Raw genomic sequence first — 13,512 nt, forward strand, 5'->3', positions numbered from 1 at the left:
GATCACAATGTCAAATATCCAAAGTAAACTAAACTTTTCATCCCAAGCAGTAGAACTAGAAAGCAATCAAAACATTGAGTAATGTATTGTAAATTTCTCACGACTCCAACACTCCCCCCCCCCCCAAAAAAAATAATCATAATAATAAACCATCTAATTAATCAAATACAGTGATAGATCAATGAGATCTTCCGAAGAATGCCACAACCTACACCATATGTCCAATACAGTTGATGCGTTTGCAATGGCTGATTTTTTTATATATAGAAAAAAAAAAAAAAAACAATTTTATTAAACCTGAAAAATGGAGTACTTGATTGGAGGACAACGAATCCTCCTCAACCAACAAGAAGAGCTGTAAAAAACAAAAACCAAAAAACAGCACAGAAAATACCAAAATAGGAAAAACAAAATACAATCCAAAACCCATTACAAGAGTGCTGCCTTCCAATCTCTAGTAAAGTCAGACAGCAAAAGACCCCTAAAGAAACCCAAGGAGTGCACCCACAAGGAGGCTAGGAAAGTCACTCTATCCGACAAAAGCCATGAGCAGGTAAATCAACTTCTGAAACTCCTAGCTTTCCTTTCAATCCACATGGTCCAAAGGATGGGAAAAACAGCCGCACAGCATAGAGCTCTGTCATTCCTATTCTTTCCAAACCCCCTGAAATTAACCAAAAGCAAGTCTTTCACCTTTCCCAGAGCCACCCACTCTTCCTCTACCAGGGAGAAAAGGAGAAAAGGGCATTCCAAAGAGGATGCCACCTTGTAATGCACAAAGAGATGGGCATTTGTGAAAACAAAATGGAATTTCTGTATTTCTTGAATTCTAAATTATGTACATCCTAATCTTACAATATATAATACAATCAAATATTCTAAACAAGGAAACAATCTCCCTACAGAATAATATACAATCTTCTACATTTACCCACTTTCCTAATTTACACCATATTCCCATGGATACTCGGGATTTCAACACTTTCCCTCAAGTTGGATCATAGATATTAATCATCTCCAACTAGCTAATGAAATCATCAAAGTTCTGTCTGCTGCCCCTTTAGTAAAGATATCTGCAGTTTGTTCCTTGATAGGTACGTAAGTCATACAGATGGTTCCTTCTTCAACTTTCTCTTTGATAAAATGTCGGTCCACTTCCACATGTTTAGTCCTAGCATGTTGAACTGGATTGAGAGAGATACTGATGGCCGCTTTGTTGTCACAATAGAGTTTGATAGGAAATTTCACAGGAATATGTAGCTCTTCCAAGAGTTTCTGTAACCACGGTCCTTCACATATTCCTTGTGCAACTGCCCTAAATTTAGTTTCAACACTACTTCGAGCCACTACATTCTGTTTTTTGCTTCTCTAAGTTACCAAATTTCCCCATACGAAGGTGCAATATCCGGTGGTAGACCTTCTATCTTCCATTGATCCTGCCTAATATGCATCTGTAAAAATTTCTACTTCCTTTCACATTTCTTGAAGAAGAGTCCTTTGCCCAGAGAGCCCTTAAGGTACCTGGGGATCTTGTACACAGAATCTAGGTGAGCCTTTTTTGGTGAATGCATATGTTGGCTTACCACACTTACCACAAATGCAATATCGGGTCTGGTATGTGATGGGTAGATTAGCTTACCAACCAATCACCGATACCTCTCCTTTTCAACTGATATTCCGCAGTCTTCGACCCTCTTTACTGTTTCAATCGGGGTTTACTAGGTTTGCATCCAAGCATGCCAATTTCGGTTAGAAGATCAGTGATATACTTTCGTTGAGAGACACTGATACCCTTTTTTTATCTAGCAACTTCCATTCCCAAGAAATGTCGCATTTGTCCCAAGTCTTTAACTTCAAACTCAGCAGCTAGACTTTCTTTAATCTTTCCATCTCTACAGTATCATCCCCAATTAGGATTATATCAACAACATGCACTATCAGAATTATTCTCTTACCACTTTCAAATTGTTGGAAGAACATAGTGTTGTCTGATTGCCCTTGTCGATATCCTTGGTTCTTTATTACTCTTGCAAATCTGTCGAACCATGCTCTGGGAGATTGTTTGAGTCCATACAAGGACTTCTTGTGTTTACATACTCTGTTTTCTTCACCTTTCTTACTAAAACCTGCTGATATTGTCACGTAGACTTCTTCTTCTAACTCACCATTTAGAAATGCATTCTTAATATCGAGTTGCTGTAGTGGCCAATCTAGGTTAGCTGCCAAGGACAAGAGGACCCGAACTGTATTCAAGTTTGCCACTGGTGCAAATGTCTCCATGTAGTCAATGCCATAAGTCTGTGTAAATCCTTTTGCAATGAGTCTGGCTTTATATCGTTCAATTGTCCTATCAGCTTTATATTTCATTGTGAAGACTCATTTACAACCAATTGGCTTCTTCCCTCTCGGCAAGTCCATAACGTCCCAAGTTCCATTTTTCTCCAGGGCCCAAATTTCCTCCATGACAGCCTCCCTCCATTCAGGAATTTCCAAGGCTTCCTGAATATTCTTTGGAATTTTCATCCTGTCAAGGTTAGAGCTAAAAGCACGATATCCTGTAGACAAGCTTTTATAAGACATGTATTTAGACCAGGGATATTGAATACATGACCTGGTTTGTTTTCTAATTGCAAAGGGTAAATTGATGTCATCAGGTACAGGCTTATTAGAAGGAAGCTCATGACCATCTATTACCTGATCGGGATTGGGTGTGGACTGATGGTTGCTCGGAGCTATCACTGGTTCCAACGCTCTTGGTGCCTCGGGTATGCGATTCTCCATGTTCTTTGTGTTCCGCTTTCTTGAGTAAACAAGTATTTCTGCGTTGTTTTTCTTTCCTGAGGTTAAGTGATCTTTTGTGCATGACAGATCAGGAAATAATGCAATAGTAGACTCAGTGTATGGCATAGATTCACTAACAGAGAAATCAAAGAACCGATCTTCACTCCATTTCTCCCCCTAAAGAGAGGGCTTTGGAAAGTAAGGAGTGGCTTCAAAGAACGTGACATCAAGGCTAACATACAATTTTTTTGTGACAGGATCATAACATTTGTAGCCTTTCTGAGTAGGAGAATAACCAATAAAAACGCACTTAATGGCACGAGGTTCCAATTTATCCCGATTGTGAGCATGAACATGAACAAATGCAGTACATCCAAAGATTTTCAAAGAGAGATTGGAGTGGAGCCGAGTGTTAGGAAACCATTCCTAGAGTTTCTGGAGAGGAGTTGCAAAAGAAAGGACTCGACTAGGCATTTGATTAAAGAGATGCGTAGTTGTTAAAATGGCAACGCCACAAAAAATATTTTTTCATGTTTGTTGTGAACATCAATGCCTGAGCTACTTCAAGAATATGTTTATTTGTACATTCAGCAATCCCATTTTGTTGAGGGGTATCCACACAAGAACTTTGATGAACAATTCCATTTTCTTGAAGATAATGTCCCAAGATATCATTGAAATATTCCGTACCATTATCAATACGTAGAATTTGAATGTGAGTTTGGAATTGTATTTGAATCATAGAGTGGGAACTAGCGAAAATGGAACGAACTTCAGTTTTATCTTTTAACAAGTAAACCCAACAAACACGAGTATGATCATCAATAAAAGTAACAAACCATCTCATGTGAGTGCGATTAAAAGAACGTGAGGGCCCCCATAAATCACTGTGAATCATGTAAAGGGTCTAAATGGTTTGTATGTGGATTTAGGAAAGTGAATTACGCTGATGTTTTGCAAGTTCACAAAACTCACACTGAAATTCAAAAGACATTTGATTTGAAAAAATAGAAGGAAATAAACGTCTTAGAAATTGAAAATCTGGATGATCCATCCTAGAATGCCATAACAAAATTTCACTATCACTAGAAGCAGTTTTACATTGTTCACTCACATTAGTCTCTTCAAAGTAGTAGAGTCCCTCATACTCCTTAACACTGCCAATCATCTTCCCCAATGATAGGCCCGAAAAACACAATGAGAGGGAAGAAATTTAGCAAAGCAATTGGAGTTTTTAGTCAACTGGCTAATGGATAGTAAGTTGCAGGATAAATTAGGAACATGAAGAACAGACTCTAGTGTGATGGAGTCAAAGAGTCGGATATTCCCTTTGCCTGCACCAGACGAGAGTGACCCATCTGTAATTTTAACTTTAAAATTTCCAGCACATGGTGAATATGATGAAAAAAGATGATAGGTATCGGTCATGTGGTCAGAAGCACCAGAATCAATAATCCAAGGAGTTTTGGATTTAGAGGTTATATTCAAAGCTTGCAAAAAATTACCACTTTGGGCTAAAAAATCCAGAGAAGTATTTGAAGAAGAAGCTCCATAATAACAAGGTCTAGTCAACCTCAACATGTTCTTATCAATCCCAATCTCTCTGTCAAAGTCTTGCTCCAGTCTTTCCTCTTCTTCTTCTTCTTCTTCTTCTTCCTCCTCTCGGCCACGCAATGCATTTCTTCCCCTTCTCATCCTACTCGCACTCTGTGGTCGCCGGCGACCACGAACGAGATGTGCAGGTGACGCTGACTGGTCGTAGAAATCACTCCCTGGTCTTTTTGAGCACATCGATTCAATTGGTTCGTTAACTGAGACGTCTCTATGAGGTTCAAGGGGGATTTTATCCGTGCAATGGTTGATGTTCCTACAGGGTCCGTCAGCCCAACAGCCAAACGAAGCAGTCGGCACCGGCGCAGCCACCAACTCGTCCTCCCTAACTCTGGGAAGATCCGTCATGCTGAACGCGGTGAGCATGTCGGTGGTCTCCTTGTCGACTTTAATCTCATCGGTTTTGATGGCGGAGATGTCGAGTACGAAGTCCATGCGCCTCTCGCGCTCTTCCTCTTGCAGCTTAAGAGAAATACCCCGAATGGGACCCTTCTAGATTCGCTTCATGAGGTGGGTGGAGAAGCCGACAATCTTGTTGCAAAGGCGCTTGGATGGCGTATATCTGGGAGATGTGGCCTTCGCCCTTGACTCATCATCAGGCAATGCGGCCAGGATGCCGAGAAACTACGGGATCCCGCGAAGTGCCCCTAACTTGTGTCGGCGTCGCTAGTCCAGAAGATGTCGTCTACGTCAAGCTCGTCACCACCGGCGCCATCGACTGCGGTTTTCGGTTGGGATAGAAAGCGGACGTCGAGGAATCGATCGAACGACGGAGCTGTGCTGTTGACGGCACCGTCTGCCATTGCTAACTAAGGTTTAGAAACCCTAACTCTAATACCATGAAAACATAATGGAATTATGTATTTCTTGAATTCTGAATTATGTACATCCTAATCTTACAATATATAATAAAATCAAATATTCTAAACAAGGAACAATCTCCCTACAGAATAATATACAATCTTCTACATTTACCCACTTTCCTAATTTACACCATATTCCCACAGATACTTGGGATTTCAACAATTTGACTAATTGTTTTCACAACACATGAAGCACATATCAGGACTAAGAGCCATATAGTGTCTTCTCCTTTGAAACATATCATGTTTGTTGATCTTTTCTAGGATCACGTTCCAAACAAAAGCAATCTTACTCAGCACCTTAGCCCTCCAACGTAAGTGGTTCCAAGGAAAAGGGTTAGGGCTATGGGTTTCTAAAAAGTGAGATAGAAAAGATTTAGAAGTAAATATACCTAATAAATCCCCCTCCCACACTTTCTCATCCTCACTAAAAGAGTAAATGCACTGGTCCAACAAGGAAATAAGAGTAGTGACTCATCAACCTCTCTTCCATTGAGATACCTAAAAAAAAGGGAAATCCCAAGAAGGATTCCCCCCCCCCCCCCGCCAAAAAAAAAAAACCAAAAAAAGAAGAAATAAAAGAACTAATAGGAGAATTATGAAGAGCAGAAAGATTAAAAAGACAAGAAATATTCAGCTTCAACAAAGACACCCCCACCCACACATCTTCCCGAAAATAGACTTTTTGCCATTACCCACTTTGAACCGAATAAAAGGAAAGAACTTATTAGCTACCTAAGAGATAAATTTCCAGGGACAACCGTGAGAAATGATGTTGCTGCTGCTCATCTCCCACCCATTATGTTTGATCTAGTACTTACTCTATATCTATATCACCTTATGCCAAAAGGATTTATTTTCCAAAGGGTATCTCAAGAGCCACTTACCTATAAGAGAGATGTTCTTAGACACCACATTCCCAACACCCAAAACCCCCCCTCCAAGTTAGGTTTGCGAAGCATATCCCAGCTAACAAAATGGTCATGCCTACCCTCCTTGAGACCATACCAAAGGGAATTACACATCAACCTCTATAAGGACTTCACAACTCTCGAAGGAACTCTAAACAAAAAGAGATAATAAATCGAATATTCAAGAGAGAAGCACTAATGAGAGTGGCACAGCCCCCAAGGGAAAAATAAGCCCTTTTCCAATCCTCCAATCTCCTAGCCACCTTTTCCAAGACAAGATCCCAAAAGGTTTTAGAGTTTGGGTTACCTCCAAGGGGGAGGCCGAGATAAGTAAGGGGCCCTTGTATGGATCCGCAACCTACACCCAATTTGACATTCTAAAGGGTCCTCTCAATCATGTTAATGCTAGCCTTACCACCCTTGGACAAGTTGATCTTAAGACCCCAAACCTTCTCAAAGATTTTGGCAATAGAATAGCCTTCCTAAACTTTATAAATTGTTCTCAATAAGTAAGCAGAGTGTCATCAGCAAACTAGAAATGCAAAATCTCCACTTCTATCCTCCTCACACAAAGGCCTCTGATCACCCCCTTGCCTGAGAATGAAAAAACAACCAACCAAGGGTATCAACAGCTAAGGTGAACAAGAAGGGGAACTAGAGGGTCCCCTTGTCTATGACCCCTAGAGGCCTTGAACCAATCTCTTGGTTGACCATTGACAATGACAAACATATGGAATGAAGTGGGACAACCCTTGATCCTTTTTTCTCCACAAATCCCCAAAGTCTTTTTCTCTCATCACCTTATCTAAAAAACCCCAATGGATCCTATCATAGGCTTTCACAAAATCCACTTAAAATACAATACCCTTTTTGCCCCTCCTCTTTGCATCTTCTACCACCCCGTTGGCCACTAGGCACCAACACCGCATCTAAGATATGCCAATCATGGATAAAAGCAGATTGAGGAAGGGTGATAGTTTCTCCTAAGACAATTTTGAGTCTATTAGCAAGGAAATCAGACAAGATTTTATAAAGGCCACTAACAAGGCTAATTAGTATAGAGTCCCCAACTCTTCTAGCTCTCTCTTTCTTAGGGATAAGGTGATAAAGTGGAATTAGCTCTAGTGTTCACCATATCCTTATTATGAAACTTTTCAAAGAATTTGAGGACATCCAATTTCAACACACCCCAATTTTCTTGAAAGAAAAAAAACATTCAGGTCGGGGACCTTGCATCTAATCACGTCAAAAGCCGTTTTTAAAATTTCCTCAACCTCAAAAGGTCTTTCCAACCACAGAGCAAAGTTCTCCTAAATGAAACTCCAATCAAGGCCTTCCACCATCTATCTATTTGGAATTTCCTTTGAAAAGGGAATTATAGAAATTAGTGATCTCTACTCCTATCCAGTCTTTACCCCTCTCACCACCTAATCAAAGTCCAAAATCAACTCCTTGATGTAACTTTTCCTCCTTGCTCCCATTTGTAACCTTATTGAAAGAACCTGAGTCACAATTCCCCCTCCTTAACCCAATTCACCATAGATTTTTTTGAAACCAACTCATGTCTTCTCTCAAAAGGAGGATGTCTAACTCATTGCTAAGCTTGACCTTTCTACACCTACCCTCTTCCTCGATAAAACCACACTCATCTAACCTATAAAGCGCCACAACAAAGTCACTAACAATCATGCCACTAAAGTCAATGTAGTTCATGCATTGTTATCATTTCGTGGCTACTTTTGGAGGGGAAGAGATGTCTTTCATTAGGTTCAAAGACACATGGCCGCAAACTTTGAGCTTTGGTCTAAGGCAGAACAACATTAATGTGCAAACAACGTTATATCTTCTTGATTTCTAGTCCTCTAATTGAATTTTTGTGCTTGAGTTGACACCCATTTGGTGCCCTATAACACAATCCACTTCATAAATACCGTATTTACATAAAAATTAATGCTTTTAATTTCATTTCTGAAAAAAATGATATTGAGATTAACTATTCTGCATGAAGTTTACCAAATGCAATAGATAATAGTATTCTTAAGAATTACTTTTATCAAGCGCCCCCCAATCAATGCTTTTATTTGGTTGTTTGTTCTTAATAGAGTTAACACCAACAATCTGTTGCAGAGTAGGAGACCTTCAAAGGCTTTTTCTCCTAATGTATGTTTTCTTTGTCTTGATAGTTCTGAAACAGTATCACATTTGCTTTTGCCCTGCTTCTTTGCTTTGAATATATGGAATAATCTTTTAGCCTTTTGGGAGAAATTGGATTTGTCTGGAGTTTGTGGAGGATTTTTTGGTCACTTCTTTTGCTGGTTTTGGTAAAAGGAAGGATGCTCATGCTTTGCAGATGTGCAGTTCTCACAGCTCTGTGGGGTTTGTGGATTGAACAAAATGCTTGTGTTTTTATTGGGGAAGGTGAGGAGGGGGGGGGGGGGACTGAACATTTTTTATTATTGGAAAAGATTCATTATTTGGCTTCGGTTGGTGAGCTTCTGCTGGTTGTTTTAAAGAAGTGAGGGTTTTTTTATATCCAACGGGATTGGTTAACAATATTAACCTGATTTTTTTAGTTTTGTTTTCTTGTTTTTGTTTTATTCTTTATCTTTATTGCTTGCTTCTGTTGTGCAGGATTTCTTGTTCTCCTTGTACATTCTTCTCTTTTTAATAAGTTCATACCAAAAAATTGGACACAGATGGTAAGGTACACCGCCTGATGCATATGACTTAATTAAAAACTAAAAAACAAGATTTTTCTCAAATAAAACCACTGGGTAAGATGTTAAAGTAAATGCACTCCATAGTTTTCATAAAGAATGTAAATACAAACCAAAATTACATGAAAATATAGAATCAGTATTTCTGCAGGATAATAAAAATAAGTTCACAACAAGATAATATTGTAAGACAGAGACACAAGGAGGAGTACCTTTCTTCACAGTGCATTTGCTATGAGCTTGATTGACCACAGCTAAGCTAAATTGTGCATATCTACTCCACCCATATGGCAATGTTGGAGAATCAGCAACATCTAAATAGATCGATAAATGGTCCACATTGTTCCCCTTTGGAAATATAAGCACCCGCCTAACCAACACGATGCAATTAAATGCAAATATCTTAAGAATACAATTGTGAGGAAAATAGGCAAGCAGACATTTTAATGGATAAAGAATTCAATATAGTAAGCATTAGTAACTAACTCAAACACCATTTTTGAGACAAAGGGCATCCAATAAATGTGGAACAGTTGCGTACCATTTGTAACCTCCAACATAGAAAATATCAGAGTATAATTTTTTGGTATTCAACCTAGAGAAGCACTCAATTGTCCAGGTGAACCTTGCTGGTGCCGGATCTTCCACTGTCTGAGTATCTGTACTTGCAGTTTCTGCTTGTGCTACTAAGGACGAAAAAAACAATAAATAGAATTTTAAAACCCTAATTCAATGGATAGTTGCCATCAGAGGTGATGGCATGAAAAAAATAGTAATAATAATAACAATTTTGATTGTTTTTTTTATTTAAGCACTCCAAAAATGAAAAACAAAAACAACAAAAAAAACAAATATCCGATACTTCAATTTAGTCTCGCACTTCTTTTCATCATGGAAGCAAAACTTTAAATCATATTGACAACAATGAGCATGGCTCAGAATATGTGAACTTATTATGAAGCAAAAAAAAATATACTGTGACCCAGAATTGAAGAATGGAAAAATAAGAAGCAGGGAACAGTTTTGGATGAATACAATCAATTTTGCATTAATAAGAGCTAAAAAAGTGTGCCCCGAGGATACAAAGCATTACGAAGCAAAATCTAGGGGTAACCCAAAAATGAAAAAATTCAGGAACATGAACGGCTAAACAAGTTAGCAATAAAATGAGCTAAATTAAAGTAACCCAGAAGAGAAGATGACATCACCTTCCATTGGCTGAGGACCCTCTACGAAGTCGGTGTGCGGCACGAGCATCTCATCGTCCTCCTGCTGCAAAACAAAGCCAGTGTAAGAGCTCGGATCTGATAACAGTACGCAGTGTTAATCAATTGAAAGCCTAGAAGCATAGCATGGTCCGAGGGAATTGTGCAATTGAGATCATTCCGGGAAACATTTTACTGTGAATGGTTGTGGTGAGATCGAGAGAGAGAGAGAGAGAATTGTTACATCCAATGGTGGCGGAGTCATAAGAGTCATGGGTGGAGAGAGATGAGGCGACCGATCGAGCAATCTGTGTAGAAATATTGGGGAGAAAGACGAATAATGAGTCTCTGCAACGTGAACACGATGCAGGGAAGAGAGGTCGGGGGTGGACAAAGCTCAAGCCTCAAGCCTTGGGTTTTTTCGAAAGGGAATAGTTTCGGAATTTTTGTACAGAGAGGGAGCGGCGAACCGAACCGAACCGTCCGGTTTCGTTCTACCTGGGTACATTCCGGTTTCACCAAAATCAAACGATAAGATCATTCAACAATCAAATTATTTATCTATTTATCTCCGCTTTTAAAACTTAAACAACCTTTTCTCTTCAATTATCTCTACCAAAAAAAAAAATTTACCTTAATTTACAAATTATCTTTGATTACATTCATTTCAAATAATGGCCGTACGAGTAATTTTATTTTAAAATGTTAACAAATAATTATAATTTATGATTATCTTGTTAACTCCCTATTATCCCCTTAATAATAATTTTAAAATGTGAAAATTTAAACAAATTTATATAACTCCCGATCATCTTTTTAATTGCCGATTATCTCTTGAGAAATTATAAATTTAAAAATGTGACGTATGCATTGGCACGCTAATATAAATTATATGAACAAAATAGTATAAACTTAATTTAAACTCACCTTGTGTAGAGAAAAATTCAAAAAAATAAAAACAAAACTATATATTACACGTGAACATATTAAAGAATAAATAAATTATAAGATTTATAATTATAATTTTACAATCTTAAAAAAAAAAAAAAAGATGCAGCATATTATAGTTAAAAGTTAAATGAGCAGGGGTAGTGCTCCATACATCTCTACGCAAATAATTAAAAGTTTTTTGCAGTTGTTTGTTTTCTGCAGTTAGAATTTAAGGTTTTGGCAACTGAATGCATGCAAAACCAAGTTATATAAAATTTTAAAGTTAGTATCGCTCAAATGGAAAACATAAAGGTCAAACTCCAATAATAGAAATTTTAAGGTTTTTTTATTTAAAAATAAAAAGTAAAAAACATAAATTTTAACCCTTATATCCTGTCTCTAACCTCTCAATGATTGATTTGCGTCATTCTCATAAATTTTATGCGTTAGAAAAATAGTGGAATTTAAGGAGGGCGTTAGTTGTCTGTTATGTAACGTCTAATAAACTTCCTAATTAAAGAACGAAAAAGTGCTATTCCTAGATCCTATATTCCCATTTTTTATAGTACAAATCATATCCTTACAAAGAATGATTTCTACACGCTGCCATGGGCATAGAGCGGTGGAAAGGCATCAGCACATAAGAAAGAGTATCGGGGGTTTAATTTTACGTAGATACACTCACGGAGTCAGCGGTACCTGTGGATAGTGAGAATTTACTCTATGAGCCAGAGGGGACTGTGGATGGTGAGAGTTCGCTCTATGAGCCAGTGGGAACCGTGGATGGTGAGAGTTCTCTGTGAGCCAACGGGGATCATGGATGGTAACGGAGATGTGTCTCGGGGGTCAAGTTGGCTGAACGTCTAACTGATGCACGGAAGCCGTGTCCACATTCCGGACTTTACCTAATCAGCGAGACCTAGGGGGAGGATGTTACATGCAGGAACCATTCTTTCTAATCTCATGTTTGGAGAGATCTTCAATTTGGAGTTTATTGGATTTGAATAATATAATGTATAATATTATATTAAAATGTGTCCAAATCCATGGTTCGAAATTCATATGCCTAAGCACTACCCTCGGTATTTTTCATTCATTAAAGCATTCTAGTGGACCCAAAGAATTGGGTTAACTCTTGTGATTTAACCTACGCGTTATGATTAAATTAATGTTTTGAGTTGAGTTGTCAAGATGTTTGATAATAAATGCGTTCAATGTTTTAAAATGATATTTTAAAAGAAGAAATGAATGCACAAGCAATTGCCCCAATTGATGAAAGGCTTTGACTCCAACACTTAAGTCATGTTTGGTTGGCAGATGGAATGAGAAAAGGGGGAAAAATGGAATGGAAATTTGAATAGAAAATATAATTTAATCAAATGATAAATATTAAAATATAAGAAAATTTAAATTAAGAGAAATTTATTATTTTTAATTGAATATAATAATATAATACAGATTTCATTAAATTATATGACTAATATTAAAATTATTAAAATATAATTCATAATTATTCATATTTAATATTTATCTATAAATTCAATTATATAAATTTTAAATTAAAATATTGATTATAAAAATATATTTAAATTATTATTTAATATGAGCTAAAATGGCTAAATTATGAAATATATGAGTTATATTGGAAAATGCTACCATATTTAATAATTCTTAGGGTTAGAGAAATACATTTATCTACAAATTTTAATTATATATAATTTATGAATTATTAAAGTTGCCAACAGCACTGCATGATTAAATTAAAAGTTTTTAAAATTAAACACTAGTAGCCAATAATAAAAGTTCCCATGCTTCAAATACTTTACTAGGGATTAAAAAAAAAAAGGAAGAAGCCTACAAAATATCCCTGTAAGAGGGTATTTGATTTTTAAATCAAGAATAGTGTGATCAACGATCAAGTTAAAGTTAGATAGCTCCTTCAAATAAGTTTTTGTTCTTTACTTCCCATGTGCGGTAGATAGAAGTCGATCATCTTGAATGTAATATCGTTGTAGGTCCTGTTAATAATACGACTTAATCTATCATAAAAGTATCTCAATCTGGCCCCCACAGGCATGGAGCGGTGGAAAGGCATCAGCACGTAAGAAGGAGCTTCAAAGGTTCAATTCCAGGTAGATACACTCACGAAACTAGCGGTACTTGTGGATGGTGAGAATTCGCTCTGTGAACCAACAAGGACCATGGATGGTGAGAGTTCGCTCTGTGAACCAGCGGGGACCGTGGATGGTGAGAGTTCTCTTTGAGCCAGTGGGGATCGTGGATGGTAATGGAGATGTGTTTCAGGGGTCGGGTTAGCCAAACGTCCAACTGATGCACGGAAGTCGTGTTAGCATTTCGGACTTTACCTGATCAGCGAGACTTAGGGGAAAGACGTTGATCCATAAGTTTGGTGCCGCACCAGGGGGTCAAAAGGGCTTGTTGGTGGCTGGAGTTCTTATGTAATAAAAAAAAAGTATCCCAATCTGAGAGAGGA

At 37.8% G+C, this 13,512-nt stretch overlaps 1 protein-coding gene across 4 annotated transcripts in view; it reads right to left on the bottom strand.

Moving 5' to 3' along the window:
• LOC131166304 (ubiquitin C-terminal hydrolase 12-like) overlaps positions 1-10,511 on the bottom strand; it is a 95,082-nt gene extending 84,571 nt beyond the window's left edge. Inside the window, exons 1-4 of one of the 4 annotated variants that reach the window (XM_058124736.1) lie at positions 10,333-10,511; positions 10,092-10,155; positions 9,425-9,566; positions 9,096-9,253 (exon numbers count right to left, since the gene is read on the bottom strand). In XM_058124736.1, coding sequence (XP_057980719.1) covers positions 9,096-9,253; positions 9,425-9,566; positions 10,092-10,155; positions 10,333-10,362 — 394 coding nt within the window. In that variant the 5' untranslated portion in view covers positions 10,363-10,511. Of the gene's footprint in view, positions 1-9,095; positions 9,254-9,424; positions 9,570-10,091; positions 10,156-10,332 lie in introns of all 4 variants that reach the window. The other 3 variants (XM_058124735.1, XM_058124738.1, XM_058124737.1) reach the window with 3 other exon arrangements.
• Positions 10,512-13,512: the final 3,001 nt, after the last annotated feature.

This window comes from Malania oleifera, chromosome 10 (genome assembly GCF_029873635.1).
Source record: "Malania oleifera isolate guangnan ecotype guangnan chromosome 10, ASM2987363v1, whole genome shotgun sequence".
NCBI lineage: Eukaryota > Viridiplantae > Streptophyta > Magnoliopsida > Santalales > Ximeniaceae > Malania > Malania oleifera.